This window comes from Fukomys damarensis, unplaced genomic scaffold (genome assembly GCF_012274545.1).
Source record: "Fukomys damarensis isolate Sample0158 unplaced genomic scaffold, DMR_v1.0_HiC HiC_scaffold_1, whole genome shotgun sequence".
In the NCBI taxonomy this organism is placed as follows: Eukaryota; Metazoa; Chordata; class Mammalia; order Rodentia; family Bathyergidae; genus Fukomys; species Fukomys damarensis.
In genome coordinates, this window is record NW_022900913.1 from 58,132,260 (window position 1) to 58,155,711 (window position 23,452).

At 36.6% G+C, this 23,452-nt stretch overlaps 1 protein-coding gene and 1 pseudogene across 3 annotated transcripts in view; both read left to right on the forward strand.

Moving 5' to 3' along the window:
* The window catches only part of Polk (DNA polymerase kappa), a 72,388-nt gene extending 61,008 nt beyond the window's left edge, over positions 1 to 11,380 (forward strand). For all 3 annotated transcript variants that reach the window (XM_010619133.2, XM_010619132.2, XM_010619134.2), the window contains 6 exons: positions 383 to 415; positions 4,000 to 4,096; positions 5,877 to 6,048; positions 9,565 to 10,494; positions 11,070 to 11,112; positions 11,290 to 11,380. In XM_010619133.2, the coding sequence (XP_010617435.1) occupies positions 383 to 415; positions 4,000 to 4,096; positions 5,877 to 6,048; positions 9,565 to 10,494; positions 11,070 to 11,112; positions 11,290 to 11,374 (1,360 nt within the window). In that variant the 3' untranslated portion in view covers positions 11,375 to 11,380. The remainder of the gene's footprint in view (positions 1 to 382; positions 416 to 3,999; positions 4,097 to 5,876; positions 6,049 to 9,564; positions 10,495 to 11,069; positions 11,113 to 11,289) is intronic.
* An 8,951-nt stretch (positions 11,381 to 20,331) lies between these two features.
* LOC104858806 lies at positions 20,332 to 22,676 on the forward strand (annotated as a pseudogene).
* Positions 22,677 to 23,452: the final 776 nt, after the last annotated feature.

Consider the following 23,452-nt stretch of genomic DNA (forward strand, 5'->3'; position numbering starts at 1 on the left):
GGGTCCTTGGGTCCTTCCTGGGTCTGTTGTCGCGCAGGCCGGGAGCTCCCGCGCAGGCCGGGAGCTCACGCGCACGCCGCCGGGTGATCGCCTCTTCTTAGTTTTAATAGAGGCAACTTATAATCTCTACCTATTTTTAAATTTGTTTTCTTCAGTACATATAGACTTGATCCATGACATGTATAATCATATTTACATCTTATCTGCCTTTTTATTTTTAGATTGAAAAGAAAAACCTCATGGTTTTTAATGGTATACAAATTTTAATTTAAAAATTGAAATGTCTAAAGGGTAATAATGTGTTAAATCCTCTTGTTTGACCAAAAGTAACTCAGTCTTCTTTGAGAAAGAAAGTAAAGGCTTCTTTTGTTTTGTTTTCAAGGGATGGAGAAAGGAAAAGTATGAGCGTTGAGAGGTAATGCTCTGTTATTTTTAATTGTTCATAATTAATGCTATTTTGAATTAATTTTAGATTAATTTTTGCAAAAGTGTCACTGAAATTAAAAAATATTATTGGTAAAAGTCAAGAGATCATCTAGTTTGATGGACTTACAGTGTTTGTTGGAAGTCAAATGAGATTATGATGGAATTTTGTTTGAGGAAAGCTATTACTTTTGAAAAGCCCCTCATTTCTTCAAAAGAGAAAACTTTCATAAGACAATGAAGAACCACTGACCTAGTGGCAGGATGTGTTTGTACTTCTTGTGATCAGAAAAGCTGAATGACCTTTATTAGACAACACATTAAATAGCTTTGATAAAAATTGCTGGTTTAGGCAGTGATTTAACATAAAATCAATCAGAGAAAGAGAATAGAAGAGTCATCTGATGGGATGTAGTATTATCCGATTTAATGAATTTTCCTTCTACTTTTATCTTTTACTAAGAACACTGTTTTTTTAATTTTCTCGTTGCTGAGACAAAATACCCGACACCCAAAGTTAAATGAGAAAAGGTTTATTTAGCTCATGGTTTATAGAGGTTTCAGTCCATAATTGGCTGGCCCTACAGCAGGGTGGCAGAGAGGCAACAGTTCATGGTGGCAAAAGACAGCAAAAACAAGGGAAGGAAGAGAAGCTCTCCATAGAGTCTTTCTGTCCCTTTTATCTTGTGCAGACTACTTAGGGTAGGTAGCCCTCACACTCAATCCTAGTGCCCTTGACCCTAGCATTGCACCATGAATCAATTCCAGGAAAAGCCCCACCTGTGACAGCTGAGGCTTTGGGGGACGTCTAAACACAAGCCATAACAAAGACTATTAGGCATACAAAGAATATATTTTCTACTTTCATGAATATTTGTATGGAGTAGAAGAGAAAGAGGATGCAATTCATAATAACACACAAAGAGCTGTCTTCTGTGGATGGACTCAATCCCCAGCACTGAAAAAAGCCTACTCTAATCTGTAAAGAACTCTTATAATCAATAAGAAAGCACCTACTGTACTAGTAGGAAAAAAATGAACAAAGATCTAATTAGCTAACAGAACCGGAAATTAAAATGATTCCTAAAATACATAGAAATATTTCCCTTTTCATTGTGATGAAAGAAAAATATCACAAGCTTCGTGAGTTAGCATTATTCACTGATGAAGTTTGGCCTACTCTTTTGGCAAAATGATTGGGAGTGAAAAGAGCATGTATTATTTTCTTATTGCTGTTGTAAGAAATTGCTACAAATTTAGTGGCTTAAGACATCACAAATTCTCTTATTATTCTGAAGGTCCGAAGTCCTAAAATCAAGTTGTTGGCCAGGCTGCATTCCTTCTACAGGCTCTAGGCAAGAATTCTTTTCTTTTTTTTTTTTTCTTTTTGGTACCGGGGATTGAACCTGGGTCCTTGTGCTTGTGAGATAAGTGTTGGAACCACTCAGCTAAATCCCTGGCCCAATAATTCGTTTCTTTACCAAGGGTGTCAAAGATTACTTGCACTGCCACAAAACTCCAGCCTGCGTCTTCTCTTTCTCTAATTCTGAACTCTTACTTCTTTCTGATAGACTCTTGGGAATTTGGTGGGGGTGAGGGGGCAGCACACATGGATACTTCAGGATCATTTACCATCACAATTTATTCACATTTGTAAAATCCCTTCTGCCATGTGAGGCACTAGATTTACAGGTTCTGGGGATCAGGGTAGAGGCATCTTTAGAGATCATTATTTGGCCTGTCACAGGTGAAATTACAGATGCATCAAAATTACAGATGAATATGTATAGTGCTTTGATCCCTTAATTTTTCTAGGAATTCATTCCATGGATACAATCATGTGTCATTTTGCATGTATATAAGGTTATTCATTAAGTATTTATGCTAACAAAAGATTCAAAGTAACATACTTATCCATGAATAGAGAATTTCTCAATCATCTTACAGCTTTAAATTAGAATATTATATAGCCAGGGCTGGGGATTTAGCTCAGTGGATCCACCCTCACAAGCACAAGGACCAGAGTTCTATCCCTGGTACCCCTCCCCCCAAAAAAAGAGTGATGAAAAAGGAAGAAAAGTCTAATAGAAAATGCTCCTTTTCTGGGAGGAGGGCAGGGATTTAGCTCAGCAGTTCTGCCACCTGCCTTGCAAGCAGGACCTGAGTTTGATTCCCGGTACCCACCCCCAAAAGAAAAAAGAATATTATATAGCCATGTAAGATGAGGAAATTACTCATTGGGAACCTTCACCAAGATAAATTGAGAAAAGCTAGGTACTAAATAATGTAGCTAATATTGTACTATTTATGTTAAAACGAAGGAACAATGATTTCTTATTTGCTTCTACTGTATGTGTATATATTAGCCTATGTCTTTTCCTGCAGCCAAATGGCTGAAGCTAGATAACTTTACAAAGAAAATAGGGTCCTTTAGCCTGGGGGTAAAAGTGTGAGGGCTTACATCTACTGATAGCCTTCTTAGTGCCCCGGGTCAGTGCTGGCCAATGAACGACAAAACGCAGGGAGCACACATGTCTCTTCGGGCCTCTCTCCCTCTTTTTATGATGTCACCATATTTCAACCCTGGGGACTCCACCCTGATTTGTCTAACTCTTAATCATTCTCAAAGTCAGATGGTTTCAACCTTCTTATTCCTCACACTGGGAGGCAAACAAAGAAAACATCCTGCAAGACTTCTGAAAAGACTAACTTGCTGGGTAAAAAGGAAGAAAAAGTTGTCCTGTCACAAATATTAGGCATCTAAACTTTCTCTGAACCATGAAAGACAACAGTGTCTCACAAAAACAATTAGTGGGTAAATATTTAGAAACCATAGAACGTGTGGATTCTTGTATTAATTGTATCTGTGTATTTTTGTGGAATAGAGATTATCAACTTAGGGAAAAAAAAGCTGGCAACACTGTTTGCCACTATGGAGAACAGAAAAACTGCAGATCAGGTTAGAAGGGAGACTTCACTGTACTTATCTCTTTGATCTCTTTTTAGTGTCTTCCTCCCAAAGCTTAATATCCTCTCTCACCTTCTTTCAGCATTCTTTGGAAGATGAATTCAAAATTGCTACATTTTTACCAGCCCTCTATTTGCAGCTATCTACTAGACAACCTACCTACATACTATAACTAACACCTTAAATCTACTTGAAGATATTTCTGCACTAAGAAACATGTGCAGTAATTGGAATGGTGTCCTCATTTGTTACTTTCCTAAGATAGTCTTCTGTAGGAGAATTTATATATATAATTATACCTTAAGTATTATAAATTCTAGAGGTGTTACAACTATGTATTGGTGATTTTAACCATTGTTTTAAAAAATATCGTAGAGAAAGAGCAATGACATAAAATTTCTCCTTTGCTGATCTGTTAACCTATCCAAATTGTTTTCTATTATTTATGTAAACCATATTTTTTAAAATTAATTATCTTAGTTCATCTGAAAATTTACTTTGTGCTACAGAAAATGTATCTGAATGACTGTTTAAATGTACTGTATTGTTCCCAGAGTGTCCTGAGTTATAGTTTACTTGGTGCAGTAAAATCATTGTTGTCTCTCTAGGACATTTAATGAGATAAACAAAGCAGAAGAACAGTATGATTTGTGCCGGGAACTTTGCAGGGAACTTGCTCAAGATCTCCAGAAAGAAGGACTAAAGGTATTCTTAGTTTCCATAAATGAATATGTTTGAGTAGGTAGGTGCAAAATCATTTATATTGGCATCAGAGAAAAAGGCAGAGAAAGGTTTTCCTAGAACTGTACTCTTATTTTACAGATTTCCTCCCAACCCATTCTGTCATATTTTTCTCAGGTAGACAATAAGCTTCTAGAAAAGGTATTTTGTTTCAGGGCTTTAATCCAGGTGGGTGAACACACTGAGAACAAAGGCCTGGAACACGCTGCACTTTCTGTTTGATAATCTTCCCTCATGGCAGTCCGTGTTTGGTACATATTTCCTGACACTCCCAAATCAGAGTGATGTTAAAAAGTATAATACAAAAGCATTAAAATTTTGTTACAAAAAATGGAGTATCTGATGAACATTTTTCTTACAGTCTTTATCATACCTCAAGTATAAAGAGTTCTTTAAAATATTTAAATGAACTTTTAATTATAGAATCATAGATTTACAGAAAAGTTACAAAAAGAAAATATAGAGAGTTCTAGTATAGCCCTCCTCCAATTTCCTCAGTTTTTAGTATATTGTACTTTTTTTTTTTAAACACACAGTACTTTTAGTAATTGTCAAAAGAAAGTGATGTGTATGCATTGTTTTTAATTAAAACCCAAGCCTCTTTTGGATTTTACTTGTTTTTCTAAATTAACTACCTCTCTCTGTTCCAGGGTTCAATCCAGGAAACTATATTATATTTAGTTGTCGCATCTCCCTGGTTGTCTTTGGTCTGGGACAGTTTTCTAGTCTTTTCTTCTTTTTCAGGACTGACAGTATTGAGTACTGGCCAGATGTTCTGTAGAATGTTCCTCAGTCTAGGTTTGTCTGTGGTTGCCTCACAATTAGAACATGACAATAGATTTTTAGAAAGAATACCACAAAGTTGAAGTGCCTTCTCATCACATGTTGTCAGCAATGTTGTGAATGATGTTACCCTTATCACTAGGTTAAGGTAGTGTTTGCTAGACTTCTCCATTGTGAAGTTGCTGATTTTTTTTCTTTGGAAATGAGTTAGTAAGTCTTACCCAAGTGATGGAAGGTAGGAATTAAATTCTACCTCCAGGCGATACAAAAACGCATATAAGATAGAATTTGACATTTAGCCATCTGTAAATGTATGGTTCAGTGGCATTAAGCACAGCAACCATCACCATTATCTATCTCTGAAACTTTTTTTTTTTATCCTTCACAGCCAAAACTCTGTACCTCAAGACCCTCACTGGCTAGGGAGCTCTTACAAATAAATTGTTTAACATACTGTCTAGATGTAGTAGGCACACAACAAGTTGAGCTATCCGTAAGACCTGTTCTTTTCTTTTGTTTTTTTGTTACTGGAGATGAAACTCAGGACCTTGAACTTGCAAAGCAGGTGGCAGCACCACTGAGCTAAATCCCCAGCCTTCCATAAGACCTTTTCAAAGTGACACCTTTAGAAAAATTTTTCTTTTCCTGCTTTTTTAGGTACTGAATTAACCTCTAAAAGAGATTCAATAAAAATAAAACAATCAGTTAACACTGCTCTCTATATAAAGGTATTCATACCTTTATATATGGTTGAGGAAGGAAATAATAATTATTGGCTAAAAAGGGGTTTTTAACATTACTTATATATTTTAATTATTCTTTACAAATTTCATTTATAAATAATTGATTATATTTCCATATTCTTATATGCATGCAAAGACTTTCCTGAATTTCTTAACCTGTAAATAATTTTTCTAGAAGTTAGAAAGCTTTATGTAATGATGTATCATATATGTTATAGGGTCGAACTGTTACCATTAAGCTGAAGAATGTAAATTTTGAAGTAAAAACTCGTGCATCTACAATTTCATCTGTTGTTTCTACTGCAGAAGAAATATTTGCCATTGCAAAGGAGTTGCTAAGAACAGAAATTGATGCTGATTTTCCATATCCCTTAAGATTAAGACTTATGGGTATGATTTTTCTTTTCTTATTCTTTCTTAAATCTGTTGGATTTTTCCCCAAGACTTTAGCTTTGGAAATAATCTGACCTCAGTTTTACTCCTTAAACCTGTTTGTTAAGTTTTTGCTGCGCTGCTAACATTTGATTTAATCCTTAAAATGATGCATGTGAAGCAGAGCATTAATTTATTTCTGATATAAATCAATTAAAGTTGTTCTTTTCCTCTTGTTGTGCACTGAAATCTTTGAGGCAAGATATGTTTCAAAATTCAAAACTTTTCACATTTCAGAACACACATAATCTGGGAATCTGGATAAGTACTTTCTAATCAAAAACAATATTTCTCTAGAAAAACAAAAAATTCAGACTGTAAAGACTCTAAATAGTGTCCCATCTATTTATTCATCAATTATCACTTGTTGCTTACAATTTTCAGAACTTTGTATTTCAGAATTACAGGTAAAAGATTGTGACACTAGGAAATCACATCTCTAGCCACTATACAATAAAAATAAATAAGCCATTTTTTTCTGAAGTGGACTGGGTGAGAGAATGTATATTCTGTAGATAGCTCTCCACTTTCCTTCTTCACTGCTAAGATTTGGTCATTACTCATACTTTTGTATATGAAAGATAGCATACAGTGAAATTAATTCCATAAAGTGTTCATTAAAAGAGACCAAAGGCAAATATTTGTATAAAAGTGGAAGCAACCAAGATATCCTTCAGTGAATGGATAAACTATGGTACATCCAGACAACAGAATAATATTCAGCACATCAAATAAATGAACCATCACGCCATGGAGAAAACTTAACTGCATATTTTTAAGGGAAAGAAGCCGATCTGAAAAGGCTACATCTACATGATCCCAACTGCGGTGGTACCTTGGTTCACAAACTCGATTCTTTCCATGATTCTGGTAACCGAGCTGGACAAGAGCCAAACAAAATTCAATAGTTAGGTTATGTTGACCTTATGGGAAAATTTGATTCAGTTCTTGTCCAGTTTGTGGAGAGAATTGAGTTTACGAGCCAAGGTACCACTTGTAAGGCATTCCAAAAAAGGCAAAACATTGGAGATGGTAAAAAGATCGGGTGCTGCATGTGGTGGCACATGCCTTTAATCCCAGCACTTGGAAAGCTGAGGCAGGAAGATTGGTATAGGTTCAAGGCCAGCCTCAACTACATAGTGACTGTAAGGCCAGCTTGAACATAGCCAGACCCCATCTCAGAAACCAAAAGCCAAAACCAACCAATAAACAAACAAGGTGTTTGAATGGTAGAGAAAGAAGTAGTAAGCAGTCACAGCAGATTTTTAGGCAGTGAAACTTCTGTATAATTCTATAATGGTGAATACATGTCATAAATTTGTCTAAACCCCAGGAATGTACAAGAGTGAACTCCACTGTAAACTGTGGACTTTGGGTACTAGTGTGGTGTCAGTGTAGGTTCATCCACTGTGACAAATGTGCCATTCGGTGCAGGATGTTGAGAGCAGGGGAAGTTGTGCACGTAAGGAGGCAGAGTGAATTTGGAAATTATCTGTACCATTTTGGTGTAAACCTACAACTGTTCTTTAAAAAACAAAAATCTATTGTTTTTTAAAAAGCCGAAGATTGTTGGGTTGATTACTCATGATCCCTTACTGTTTTTAAGAGACCTCTCTTTTCATGGTCACTGACTACAATCTTATCTTCTATATATGAGAGTCTATCTTTGCATTCTTTTATTCTGTTGCATACACTTTCTATGGAGTGTTTAATCTCCTGGATATCTGTTTGAATCTGTTTTATGGATTCCATTTCTTTCCTATGTTGGGTGTTTATTTTTTCCATTTCTTTCTTATGCTGGGCCTGTATGGCTTCTATCATGGTCCTGAGCTCATATATTTTTCTGTCAGTTTCTGCTCTAGAGTCTCGAATTGCGACTTCCATTTTGCTCACTATCTCTATGGTTATCTGGGAAATTATTTCTGTTTTGAATTTTTCTAGAGCCTGATTGATCTGTTTTGTTTCTTCCTGTGCTTTCAGTTCAGGGTGCCCTGGTGGTTCACTATCGGCCTTTTCATCCTCATTTGCCCTACTGTTTGCCATTGGTGAACTGGAAGCTGCTATTGATGTATAACATACTGCTATGTCTTTTTATATAAATATAAATATATATATACAAATATACATATATACATATACATATATATATAAATTGAATTTTGGGAAACTTTAATGGTGCTGCCAACTTTGGAAAAAGTCATCCCAATTTACTGTGTTGAGTTGGGCATTGTACAGAAATGGACAGCCATATTGGTCTAGAAATGTTAATTTTTTAAATTTTTTTTCCATGTGTTCAGGGGTAACACATCGCACTAAATATGTAAGGTCACATCTATGTGGGTTTGATTGCAGAAACTAATAAAGTATTCTCTAAATAATGAAAAAAAGAATAAGATGAAACTATAAGAGCAAGAAGCAATTTAAATATGTTCAGGGACCATTTTCATCTCCAGAATTAAGGAATATTTTAATGTTACATCATTGCCTTTTCTCTTTTACTTTCCTTTTTTAATTTTATTTTAGGATTCCCTATTTTTAATGTTCATACAGAGATTTCTTTAACTGAAATACCGAATAGTTTCTTTGGTGTGAAAAGCTATAATAGTACACAGGATCCTAATGAGATAATTAATAATGTGAAATAGGAAGTAAAGGGCTAAAGGTGTAGGGAAAGTGGGAAGGGTGGGGGAAAGGTAATAAGGGAGAGGAAAAAAATATGAGAAACTGAAAAAATGGAAAAAAAGTGTTTGTAAATGGGGAGGGGAGGAGGGGGGTGAAGGGAGGGCAGGGACAAGGGGAAAAAATGAGAATCAAGACCTATTATGTAAAGGTACAGAATCCCAATGATGAATGTAACTGTATTGTATACCTAAAATGTACCAATAAACTCAATAAAAAGAAAAAATAAAAGAAAAAACAAAGCTGAAGAGTCTATACCTGATTCCAGTTAGTTATTTTGTATTCAGAGTTTTATGTCGTTTTATGCCAACTTTAGTTGAATGTCGATATTTAATGATACCCAGTTTTATAAAGGAAAGCGAGTTTCTACTCATAAAATGGGCTTTGAAAAAGCCCCCTCCCTGCCCTACTCCATCCAGTTCAGGGGACTGAACCCAGGGCCTTCACACTGAGCTGCTGGGGATTTAGCTCAGCAGTTCGGTGTCCTGCCTTGCAAGCACAAGGACCTGAGTTCAATTCCCGGTACCAAAAAAACAAAAAGAAACTGAAAGAAAATATTGGGCTGGAGGTCTAGCTGATTATAGAGTGCGTGCCTAGTGTGCACAATGCCCTCGTTCAATCCCCAGCACAGCATTGAAGAAAAAAATTTGTATCTGTCTTTAGTGTTGGCTTATTCTCTCTAACCAGCTTTTTGTATAGATGTCATAACAGTATTATATAAAATGTTTTTATTCATGGGGAGTGAATTGGCTTTGTTAAATTTACAACTGCTTAATTGTAATTGGTTTTATATAGGTGTTCGGATATCTAGTTTTCCCAATGAAGAAGACAAGAAACACCAACAAAGGAGCATCATTGGCTTCTTACAGACCGGGAACCAAGCTCCATCAGCCACTGAGTATATAGGAGAGAAAACCAATAAAGATCAGTTTGTAAAACCTCTAAAAATATCTCATAAGGAGAGTTTTTTTGATAAAAAACGATCAGAAATGAAATGGAGCCACCAAGACACATCAAAATGTGAAACTGTGGATAAACAAAATTTACAGATGTCACAACCCTTCCAAATTATAAAGAGGAAGACAAGTGAGAGTTTAGAAACATCAGAGAGTTCAGATAGCTGTCAGATGTTTACTTGTCCCATTTGTTTTAGGGAGCAAGGAAACATCAGTCTGGAAGCCTTTAATAAACATATAGATGCATGTCTCAATGGCCCTTCAGTTAGTGAGAACTGCAAAGTGTTCACCTGTACACAGGCTTCCTCTGCTGAGGTTGACCAGCAAAAACACACACATCAGTCTTTTTCTCTTTGGGAAAAGCAAGACTATGAGACCCATCAGAAAAATACAGAAGTCACTTCAGAAGATTGTGTTCATTTGGTAGAGCCTAGTGATAGCTCATTGAAAGCCAGGAGTGTAGACTCTCTAAGGAATAAGCACAGCGAAGAGGAGCATTCTAGTCTTCCAAGCAAGTCTTCTTACACCGTTTCATTGGAAAATGCAGACATTGCCTTAAGTAGGCAAGAATCCCTCCAACCTTCATCATTTAAAGCGACAGCTGGCCAACCTCTGGTTTGCCCTGTGTGTAATCTGCAACAAAAGACTTTGAATCTTACCCTATTCAATGAGCACGTGGATGTTTGCTTAAATAAAAGTATTATCCAAGAACTGAGAAATGATAGTATTAATCCAGTCAACCAACCCAAAGAAAGCTCCAGAAGTACTGGTGAGTTTGTAGTCATTAAAAACATGATTTTTCTAAGAATCATATTTCATTAAAATTAATGAGATTATTAAATCTGAGATACATACTATTAAAAGGATAGTTTGTATATGCTGCTATTTAGGAAAATGTTAATTACCTAGCAATAGCTCTGAATTAACTCAAGTAAACAGCTTTGGAGAATGTACAGAAAACTTTAGTTGGGGGTTAATTTACCACAGAATGAGTTCACAAGATTTAAGAAGCTGAGTGATCTAATGATTAAAAAACAAATTCTTCAGTGAACATTTATCAAGGCTCTGTGGCAAATTAATTGTATTTACAAAACTAGGCAGCTTCTCTAATTTGTTTTTTGGTAGTGTTGACTCTAGTCATATTCCAAAAATAAAATTTATTGGATACTAGTAAATTAGTAAAGAAAAAAAATTAGGCTATAAAGTCAATATCTAGTATGTATAAATATCAACTGTATAGTACCAAGAAAATTTTTTAAAAGTTTTAACATTTTAAATTAGTAAAAGCTTTTCAGTTAATTCATGTTGCTCATTATAGAATTTCTTGTTTTCTAACCTCCAAAGGTATGTCAAGCAAAGCACAGAAGACTGTAGCAAAAACAAAAAGGTAGGTAGCTTTAATAATGCTAACTATGAAACTAGCATGTTTGGGGGTCTCATTTTTAGGAGATGTTAAATTTTGCTTTTATATATTATCAAGTAACATTATAAAAATCAATTATTTGCAAAATTATTTTTAAAAATTTCTTCCAGGATTTTAATTATGTGTTCTTTTTCATTCCAGGCCAGGACTGATGACAAAGTACTCAACATCAAAGAAAATAAAACCAAACAATCCTAGACATACCCTTGATATATTTTTTAAATGAACACTGAACATTTTTTCAGTCACTTTTCATTGAAACTTGTTATTTTTATAAGCAACGAATTTATTCTTTTTCCTTTTAAGTTTATAGATTTATTTAAGGAGGGCAACTATAATAATCCCTCCCCAAATGACATTTTCTTTTCTAAGAATTTGGAATATACATGAATTTACTTCTTTATACCATCTATTTATAACCATGAGAAGTTTATTTCCATTGTACATCAATTGCAAATCAATCTTGTTAGAGATAATTTTAAAAAAGAAAATAAATGGGATCAGAATGTGATTTCATTATTATAGTGAATATAAACAAATTTATAAGGGCTGTCAGGTGTTCACACAAACCTATATTAGCATAAAATTTTTTCAGTGTTTACTAGGTTGACGTTGGACTGCTATATTTGGTTCTTTGTCTTCAGATATTTCATGAACATTCATAATTAAAACTCATCATAAGTTCTGTGAAGAATATTAAGGTAACAGAACTAGTGTGAGTGGTTTGTTACTTGCAGGAAAATAATGTCACAGTGTTAGGGGTGGTAGAAGGAATTTTGCTTAGTATATAGTTATACTTATTTTTTTTCTTATTTAAAATTCCTTTATCTTATCAATAAGCACTTGGTTCACTTTTTAGAAATACTTAGTCTAAGACTGAATGTGTTTTTTTTTAAATATAGGACTTTTAGTAACGTTTCATTCCTTCATTCCTTGAGAGTTGTGTTTGTACTTTTCACAAATCTGTGAAACAAAAAATGTATAGTCACTTTATTTCCATTCTAATCCTCAAGAGAAAAATGGGCAATTCAAATAATTAATGTATATTAAAACTTTTCTGTTGGTTATATTTCTGTCATATTTTTATTAATATTTATGAAAGAAGTCAAGCATGCTTATGTTTAGTAATTATTCAACACTTTTGTGCTATCAAGTATTCTTATAAAAAAATACGATTTAGGGCTGGGGATTTGGCTCTGGTTCCACTGCCTGCCTCGCAAGCCTCGCAAGTACAAAGGTCCAAGTTCAATCCCCAGTAGCAAAAAATAAAATAAAATAAATAAATAAATATATATATATATATGATTTAACTAGAACATAAAGATGATGATGATGAAAATCATGTTTTGTTACTTTTATGGAACTAAAACTTTTTTCTTATTTTTTTTCTTTTCCTAATTTTTATATTTTAGCTTATTTGCCTATACAAGGAAATAATATTTGAGGGAGAGATTGGTTAGAATCTTGTAAAAGCCTTTGATCAAACTGGTAATTTGACTGTTTTTATCCTTGTGCTGTGATTTGAACCCAGGACCTTATACATACTAGGTAAGGACTCTACCACCGACCTACATACATCCTCAGCCCTTGCTGATTTACTCATTTATTTTGAAACAGGGTCTTGCTAAGTTACCCAGGCTGGCCTTGAACCTTCAGTCTTCCTGCCTCAACCTTCCTGAGTAGGAGCATGCCTCACTATACCCAGCTAATAAACTTAACTTTTAATTACTAGATTGTTTAAAATTGGGCTAATGCTTGTCAACAAGTGTATCTTACATACCTGATGATCTTAATATACATGGCAGATCCAAATTTGTAGAACTATAGTTATTGATTGTGTGTTTTACTTATGTAAATTATGTACAAAATTAAATTCATTGAAATTTAATATGTTGAAAAATAGCACTGTATTTAATTGTTTTCTGTATTGCTTGACGTTCATTTGTACTATTTTCAATATTAGAGTAAATACTAAATTATTTTCATTTAGGTGACATGTTTAATTGAATGCTATCATGTAGTGATATTTAATAATAACTTCTAATAAAATTTAAAAATTTTGATTGATCTGTTAGCCAATAGAGATGACTTTCTTACTTTTCCATTTTATGATGCTTTTATTCTTGCTTTCTCTGCACAAAATTCTTTCTACCTTATTATCTTTTTGTTTAATATATCCAACCCATTTTCTTTTTATTATAACTTTTATTTGGAGCATTTTTAGAAAGTATAGCAAAACTAACAGGAATAGTAATTAGCACTCATAATCTTACTTACTTAGAGGATCAAAATATAAAGAACTATCCAGAAGAACATATTTGCAGCACTTAAAACTGGTCACAAAAGAAGCAAAACATTAGTATCTGAAGTATTAAATTGATTCTTATGAATCAGAAAGATATAGTCCATCGAAATTTGAACAAAAGACTTTAAATGGTATTTCATATAAAAGGAAATCTAGATGACTAAGAAATGTGAAAATATTTTCTACCATATTAATAATCTGGAAGTGAAGCATAAAACTACAGAGAGATTATCCCACCATATTCACAAACATAAAACAATCCAATGATAATGTTTTAGTGATATGAACTCCTGCATTGAAAATTTAATAGTAAGTTTAATAAGATGACTAAAATAGGCCGGGGATTTAGCTCAGCGGTTCAGTGGCCTGCCTTGCAAGCGCAAGGACCCGAGTTCAATCCCCAGTACCAAAAAAAAAAAAAAAAAAAAAAAAAAAAAAAACCTTCATATTGCCAGATGTTGTGTTTGCCTACTTTTTTGTATAAAGAAAAGGTTTATTTTGTCTAACTTGCCTACATTTTTCAAAAAGTGTTTAATAAAAAGTTTTTAAAAAGCTAGGTCTATAAGATCAATGTGTAAAACCTATAAAATAATATCCAATTAAAAATAAAATAATATCACTCATCATGAGGACAAAAATCTCCAAGATACCTCAGAGGAGAAAATTATCAAAAATGTGCAAGGATTTGGGAACTACCAAATATTATTGAATGGAAAATAGTGCATCTAAGTAAATGAAGAGTAATCCTGTTTGTGAATCAGAACAATGGCTATCCAGAACCATTCCTCAAAAATTATTCTGTAAATTTAATAAAATGCAAAACAAAACCACTTTTCATGGTTTTTCCTACAAGTTGGTAAGTAGGCCTAAGATTTTATATAGAAAAACAAAGGCCCAATAATAGGATAAAACAGATAAATCTCTTAGATTTCAAGAACTATTAGTAATTAATAGTGTTATGGGCATAGAGATAGACATTTGAAGTAACGGAAAAGCATTGACTATTCAACAAATGGCCCTTGCATGACATTATAGTATTAGTCACTTCCTAGTTGCTGGGACAACACCTGCAACTTTAAGGAGATGGCTCCTGGTTGGCTCACAGTTTCAGAAGGTTCAATCAATGGTCAGCTGGCTCTAGGGCAAAATTGGGTGGAAATAACCTTGTAGAGGGCAGTCATTCAAACCATGGCAGCCAGGAAGCAGAGAGAGAAGGGAGAAGATAGGGGTAAGAAGAGATCTTACCAGCACATGCTTGTAATCCTGGCATTCAATGCTGCAGCCAGACAATTGCAGCAAACTCAAGGCCAGCCTGGGCTACATAGTAAGACTGAACTACACAATGAGACCCTGTCTCAAAAAACATAGACCCTTCCAGGTCACACCCCAGTGGCCTGCCTCCTCCAACCAGACCCCTCCTCCTCCAGCACATTTTCCTAGGTCAGTGATGGCGAACCTTTTAGAGACAGAGTGCCCAAACTGCAACCCAAAACCCACTTATGTATAACAAGTGCCAACACTGCAATTAAATCTGAATATCCAATGCTTGGCTGCTGGGGCAACTTGGTTTGCAAGCTGATAGAAAGGGTTGTACATACTGCTGTGGCATTTGTGCCATAGGTTTGCCACCACTGATTTAGGGACTCATAAGTAACTGTAGTATTCCAATGATCCAATCACTTTCTGGGAGCCTCATCTCTAAACAAATGAGACTTTGGGGGAACATTTTTAAATTGAAACCATAATGAGTACCCACTGAGAGAAAACAAATTTGATCCCTACCTTCCTGTGTCAGGAGTCTCCAAGGCCACTCTCAGTTATGATTTACCAGGACAACAAACCTTAGAGAAGCTGTAATACTCATGGTTACAGTTTGTTAACCGTGAAAGACAAAGTAAAATCAGCAATGGGAGGAACATGTACAGAGTTCAGGAGAAATTAGGCACAAGCTTCCAGATGTTTCCCACTAGTGTCACACGAGGATGTACTTAATTCTCCCAGACACAATGTGTGGCCACACATGCAAAGTATTACCAACCAGGAAAGCTTGACCTATCCTTGATCTCCAGAGTTTTCCCTGGAACTCAGTGACACAGGCATGCAGCACCCCAAGTGACAGACCTTAGCAAGTCAGTCTCAAGCCCTCCAGAAATCTGATGATATCTCATGGCCCAGAGCCTCAAAAACATGCATTCACCTGGGCATAGTGGTGCATGCCTATAATCCCAGGACTCTGGCAGGTTGAAGCAGTAGGGTTGTAAGTGTGAGACTAACAACATACTGAGACCTTGTCTCAGAATTAAAAAAAAAAAAAAAAAAAAAGCAGGGAAGGGGTTTGGGGGCTATAGCTCAATATATTAGCCCTGGGTTCAATCCCCAGTAGAGCCAAAAACTAAAAATAAGAGACATGCATTTACCTCAAGTCACTTGTTAACATAAACTCTCTCATCAAGCTAGTACAATGTGTTCTAAGGTCTTAGGCATATTAGCACATTTTTATCACACTGGATAGTCCAAGGACTTTGTGGTCACTTCCCAGGAGCTGATCAAAGGCCAGTCCCAAAGAGAGGCTTTCTTTTGAAATCTTTAGGGCTTGAACAGCCTGAGCCTGCTGAGTTAGCCCATTACTGTGCACTTATAGAATAAATGTCAAATTATTAGAATTGTGTTAGAATGAAGAATAAAAAACATAAAGGGCGGTATTTTCCTGCATCCTTTCTAAAATGCAGAGAAATTTCAAATCCATAGCATATTTGGGAGTAACAGATAAGGACTATGGCTTATGCATTTGGAGTATATCATTATTAGTGTGTAATACAAAAATAAATAGGCCTAATTCTTCCCAGTGTGTAATTTCTTCAATGGAATTCAAAGATTTTTTTTTTTTTTTGTACCGTGGATCAAACTTGGGTCCTTGTGCTTGCGAGGCAGGTGGCAGAACCACTGAGCTAAATCCCCAGCCCCTCAAAGATCTTTACATTGTTCCTGTAATATACAGCTGTACATCTCACCCCAATCCTGTTGAAAGTAGGAAGAACAGCATTGTAAGAAGTATTTATGAACCCAAATAATTCCATAAAAGCTATATTAATTTAAAGTTAGTGTGGAATTGAAAGGTTAATGAATCCACTGAAGAAGTGATCTTCAGGAGTGAGAGGCTTTAATATTGACAAGATAATGGAATCCATACTACAGAGCTAAAGAATTAAAAAAAAAATGCTAAGAAAATGTAGATGGAACATAAATGTTACCAGAGCCAGGTGCTTGGGTCCAGAAACACTAGAAATGGGACTGTACCTAGAAGAAAAACAGACTTTTTATTCGAGTTTCTGCACAAGCCAGAAGGGAGCTTCACTCTGACAAAGGTCATACTAGCCATTCTCTGGACAAAGGAAAGAGGTGGCTAGTACAGAAGATGTTCCCACCGAAAGCTCTCATTTGGGTTCTCTATGTAAATAAGGACTTCAGACTGTGAGTTGCAGGCCTGGCCAGTCAGTATCTGAGCTCAGTTGTAGGCAACTCCTGATAAGGGGTTTGACTCTTACCACTTCTAGGAAAAGAAGATTATGACAGGCTGATCCTTGTTACTACGCTGTGTTTGTAGCTATTGTATTTTCAACTCCGGGGCTGTCATTTGAGCCCTGGGTTCCCATTTACATCCTTTATGGTTCAAAACAGGAATGGTCCCTCAAGGGCCTGCTCAGCATTTGATCATGCTATCTGCTTTTGGGTGGTCCCCAATTGTCTCACAAACATTTATTATAAACAGGCTAGAAGTAAAGGGGAGAGAGAAAGGGGGGGGAGAGAAATTTATAGAAGATAATTTTACTGCCCTTATATAAAAATGTCTATTTACCACTACTTGCCTTTTAACCCATCTCCCTTATTTCTACCTTTACCTCTGCAAATCCCAGAGTTATTATTGGATTCTGTCTACCCTTGTAAACCCATTTTGTCTACCCTTGTCTACCCTTTTGTAAACCCATTTCTTTCCATTCCTTTGGTCAAGTCTGTATTAATTGCCTAAACTCGGACCTTCCAACTGATTTCTCACATTTCCTTGCTCTATACTATTTTGGATGCTTGTAAAAAATAGATAAGCCATAAACAATGCATTTGTAATCTCGCTTTTATGTTAAAAAAATTCAAATGCTTTGTAGTCCAGGATTAGGAAGGGAGCAGGATTAAGTAGAGTAGTGCTTATGATCATTTCAGTTTTCTAAATGTTCATACCTGGATAAATTTCAAGGTGTGTGATATCAACCAGTTCACAAAATTCATGAAAATATAACAACTTTGGCAAGCCAGTGTAGGTGGCTCCACATTGTCACCCCAAACATTTCATCTCTTGGTGATGTGCTCCAAGCACTGTCTGGGTTCTCAAAGTCAGTCACACAGCATAGCTTGTACTTTCCTGACGAGACCAAGTGATTTCTCCTTTCTGGTGTCCGTGTTCTATGGCTCCTTCTCTGTGCAGAGTGCTTTCTGAATGCCCCTTTACCCTCTCCCATCCTGTGCAACTGCTCCTCTTTCAACTCAGCCAAAGGGCCCCTTCAACAGAAGACCCTTTTGGAAAAAAACACAGTTAGTCACCACTTTGTGTTCTCTTTTGTTTATGAAGACCCTGCAACTTTCTTTGCTGTGGCTTTCTACACATGTCTCTAGCAAGATTGTGGGCTCTTACAGATCTGGAGCTTTCATTTATCTTTGAATTCCAATATGGAATATATGGCCTGGTACATAGTAGGTGTTAATAATCATTTGTTGACACATAGAAGACTAGACAGTCCATGTCCAAAGAATGGTGTATACTACTATCTTATTATTTTTCCTCTGAGAAGACAGGGTGGTAGCTAATGTAGAATTACATCTGAACTGCATTCGGAGGGGTGGACAATCCAGAGAATTGCACTTCTTTGCCTTCACTGGGTAATGTCTTGCTTTATAAATGTTTTATTACTGTTATAGAAAGCACAAATGAATCCACTCATTTAAATAGGCTTTTTTGTTGTTGTGAGGAAAGAAAAGTTTATTCCAGTGAACAGAGATTAAAATCAAGGACTAAAATCAAGGAGAGATTCTAGCAGCTACCTGGGAAAAGCCGAGTTTATTACATCCATGTGTGCATTGGATGACACTAGGAGAGAGAGAGCAGCAGCAAGAGAGGAGAGATTTCATCCATGGGTGGGTGGGCTAACAGTAGGAGAGAGGTATTAGCAACTAACTAGTTAAGGAATTGGGCTTATATAGGTATTGAAGGGGCTAAGGAATCTGGGTGAAATGTTTATGATTGAATCAAGGACAGTCAACATAGGTGTGTAGACAGTCAGTGAACTTTTCAGTGCCAGGGGAACTGTATACTTCGTTTTGAGTTCATTTGTCCTATTTACTGAGAAGCTGCTGTTGTTTGCTGAAAGCAGCCTGTTTGCTCTGACCTGTTTGTTTCTGAAGGACTCACTTATGTCAGTCATGACAATTACTATGTCCTTTTTGGAGTGGCTTGGAAGTATCTGGACAAAAGCTCAAACTGTGATGATTAACCTGGGGCAAAAAATATTTTTGAGGAAATAATTTATTTTGAAAACCATACCTGGAGCCTGTTGGCTGAATTTTTTTTTAAAGTAATGTTCCATTTTGAATAGCAGCGATATATATATGAACAACCTTGGTGCTGCTAGGATTTTAGTGACTGTCAAAGGGTGGTGATGTTTATTTCTCCAAGAGCATCATATAATTAAGAAAGACTCACTTTTGTTTTGTAACATGTAACTGGATTGACAGTTGTTTAAAAAACCTTGAATAATACTATAGTAAGTAGTGCTGGAAACAGGATTCCATCTATCAAACATAATATGGAGCTTGGTCCCCTTATAATTGTGAGGTAATTGATCTGCTATCTACAGAAGGATCGGGGAGATAGAACAGAACTGAGAGGCAAACTGGAGTGACTCTCCTTCTAACCTCAGTCTCTAAGTTTTATTATTTCAAACTCACATGCACACACACAGAAAGAAAGGGATGGAGAGGTAGGGTAGGAAGAGAGATCCATCCCTAAATCAGAGACAAAATGCTGAGCCAGGTCTGGGGTCAAATCTAATTCTTTTTTATGAGAACTTTTGATGGTTTTTGCACTCTTAGAATATACTAGACTTGCAATTTAGCCTCTGAAATGATCCACAAGTATGAGATGTCTCATAGTTTTTTGTTTGTTTGGTTGGTTGGTTGGTTTTTGTTGTTATGTAATCCATTCATGAAATACACTGCTTAGATGGTAGAAATTCAAGGAATTTCTGATTGCCTTTCAATATTCTACTTTTCTGTTATGTTATTAGAATTTCAGTTAGGCCCATGAATACTTGGAATAATACATTTCATCAATTCTCTATTTTATAAAACCGAAGTAATTAGCTCCAACCTTTGCCCCTTTGTCAGCTTGAAGCAGCTCCAGAAGAAGAAACCTTGGCCCAATAACCATAAAACAAAAGCTTGGTATGTTAGATTTCCCTTGCCTTAAGATGGCCACTACATAAAAAGAATAGCCTTCCCATAATGCCCCAATTCTTACCTAAAAATATGGCTTCTCCCACTAAAGGACAACCTTCTTCTTCCCATCGTGCCTCTTCCCACCAAGAGAGAAACCCCTCTTAATGAGGTCATAGTTCTCCCAATCCCTAGCCACTACATCACTCAATCCCACCCCAGTCATGGAAGAAGCAGTCCCTGTCTTGGCCATATTGCTCTCTCTCCTTTGTCTGGAGACAGGCTGGCAGATTGTCCCTACAATAAAGGCTTGTAGTGATAAAACAAACAAACAAAAAACCACCAAGTAAGAAAGAATACCCAAGATGGTGAGTCTAGCAGGTTACCACAGTATAAATATGGATTACCAAAATTTAAACCCTAGAGCAAAGATAAAGGAGAAAGTAATCCCCCAAGAAAGAAGCAGCAAAACAACTTTCATGCACAACCTTAGCTCTGGTTGGAAGGAGAATCATCAGCTGAGAATGTTAACCACAAACCTGTACACAGGTGGGTTTATAGTCTGAATCCATACAGTGCATGTACGGACAAACAAAAAAACTCAAATAGAAGCTTTAGCTAAAGTGGTCTAGCTTGGTACTGTCCTTTGTGACTAGCAGAAGCAAATGAGTGTACATGCTTTCAAGATGTTGAAATGTGAAAGCTGTGTATTTCAGAATTGATGAAATATGGTACATTTCTTACTCTTGCAACTAGCAAGCAAGTACAGACATGTGACTGAATGTTAGCCAGTGGGATATCAAAGGAAGTTTTGTATGTGGTGCTTTTGAGAATTTTTCTATAGCTGTGACATTCTTCTTTGCCCTTCCTGTTTCTTTTCTCCATCCTGCTGCCAGGGGCAGGTACCTGTCTTACACCAGAGCTGGGTGTTGCACCTCAGGATGGTGGAGTAGTGGGCTGGAGGGGCTGGTTTCTGAGGACCTTGTAGAACAGAAGCATCACCTGCACAGACCTGCACACTTCCAGACTTTCAGAAGTACCATGTTTAAGTCATAGTTACTTGGGTTTCCCTGTCAAATTAGTGCTGAATCCTAGCTACACACGACAACAATACAATTCAGTTCACCATATTGCTTAATGGTGTATTGGATAAACTTCACTTTGCTATAATTGAACCCTCTAGTCCAAAGTCTTCTGATATCAACATCTTTGATGATAATAATAATATGCCTTCAAACAAGAGCAGTTTCAGGCAGGGACAGGAGAGAAGGCACAAAGCTACCATCCTGCCCTCACTATTTCTAGCACTAGACTTGAAAAAGAGATTCCAGAGTTTCTACAACTTCACAAGAGAAGAAAAAAAATATGAGGAGACAGACTTATGATGATGGAGCTGTGATCCAACTCATGGCTATAGTGAGACCTCTGAGGGAGCCAGCGCCCTTTGAAGATGTGATTGATATTAAGCCTAAACCAGATGATCTCACTGATGGAGAGCTCAATTATGTGCAGGAGAATCCCTTATCTCACAAAACACCCACAGTGACACTTACATATAGTTCTTTTTGTCCTTCTATTGAAATTTTTTGACGACTTGCAAGTCACAATGCAGAGAGTGGTGCTCATCTAAACAGTTTGCAATTGCAGCAGCAGCAGCAAAATAGTATTCATGCTGCCAAGTAACTGGATGGATATACAGAACAGTCGGGTGTATGAAACAGGACATTTATGTGAGCCAGAAGTGCTTAACACCTTAGAAGAGAGTTACAGTCCCTTCTTCAGAAAAAAAATGAGTATTGAGAAAGAAATTTTTGAAAGAAAAAGTTGCCTGTGGTAAGTTCTGTTATTTAAAGTAAAAAAAAACAAACAAAAATTAATCATGATGGAGAAGAGGAGGAGGAAGATGGTGATTATAGCTCCCAGATAGGAAGTATGTCCAGCAGCTTGTCAGTGCCAGCAAACCTGAAAGGAGACCTTCTCTTCCATCTTCTCAACATGCTAACAAGAATCTTATTTTGAAGGCTACATCTGTAGCTCATGAATGTGTAACAAAACAATCAACTATTCTGAAGCCCCACAGAAACAAGCACTTCTGGTTGCTCCCAGAACTCGAACATTTCAAGAATTGCTAGCAGAAGTGGTCCAGGTGCAAAGCAGGATCATCAGAGTTAATGACCCTAGTAAAGAAGAGGAAACAAAAGGAAATAATACAGGAAAAAAAAAATCAAGGAACTCAACAGAGGCTATTGTCATTCTTACTGCAGATTGACCCAAGAATGGCAGAAACACTGCAGCTCAGTCCTGCAGAGATGAGTGAGCTGACTGTGGAACAGAAACCAGAAAAGCTTTTGGAGCACAGCACATATCAGCCTGCTTGTAAAAATGGAGACAAGTGTGTATACCATCATCCCATTTCATGTGTAAAGCCCTCTTTTCCTTAATTATAAATGTGCTGAAAATGTTCGTTTGTTCATCCAAATGGTAAATATGATGCAAAGTGTACTAAACCAGATTGTTCATTCACTCATATCAATAAAAGAGTTTCAGTACTGGCTTACAATGCCAGCCTCACCTTCTACCAGTTAGCTCTGCCATCACTTCCCAGCTTGTAAAAGAATGGAACATCTCTTCTGTCACCCACACACAGTAGGATTAACACTCAGTGTACAACAGCAGGTTGCTCATTTCATAATCCCACCATATCATGCCACTGAGACATGCCTCAACATGGACTCAACCTTAACCCAGTGAACGATGCCCAGTCCTGCCCGGCAGAACATAGTGCGGTTTAAAAGACTACCTACAGGTGAAACATAATCTACAGAACCTGTCAAATCTTTGAAACTTGGAATAAAAAAAAAATCCAGACATGTATTTTTAATACATAACAAGGAATCCTTGAACAAGGATGGGACTTAATGTTTGAACACACTTCCTAGAAACTAAAGATTAGGGCTGGCAGACAGGTTACTAGTCACCTGGCTGAACTATATTCTATATTAGTTAGATGCTGATCCCAGGTCTGGAACGAGTCTGGGTACTGGAGAGGCAGGAGGGGACAATCTTGCAAAAATCCCTGTGTTCTGTCTTCTATGTGGGGAGGTAGATGCTAAACAGATATGGGCTGTCATTTCAGTGTCAAGTGCTCACCAGAGAGAAAGAACAGCATAAAAGAATGGAAAGTATTGGCAGGGGAGACTGTTTGGAATATTTTTTGATCTGTGAAGTCTCTTGAGGCAGTGACATTTAATCTGAGGCCTTAAAGATGAGAAACAGGGGTCGGGGTGAGAGGATTCCAGGCAGTGAGGAACGGAAACCTAAAGGGCCTGTAGCAGGACACTGGAGGGGTATGAGAATGAGGAAGAGTTGCAGGGCTCGAGGTCAGAGAGATGAATAGGTGCAGATCTCAGAGGGCAGCATCTCTTATGTATTATTAGCATCCTTTGAATTTGGTCAAGAACTAACTTGCTATTTGAAACTGGGAAACAAGAAAATAGCATTCTCAGCCATAAAGAATGA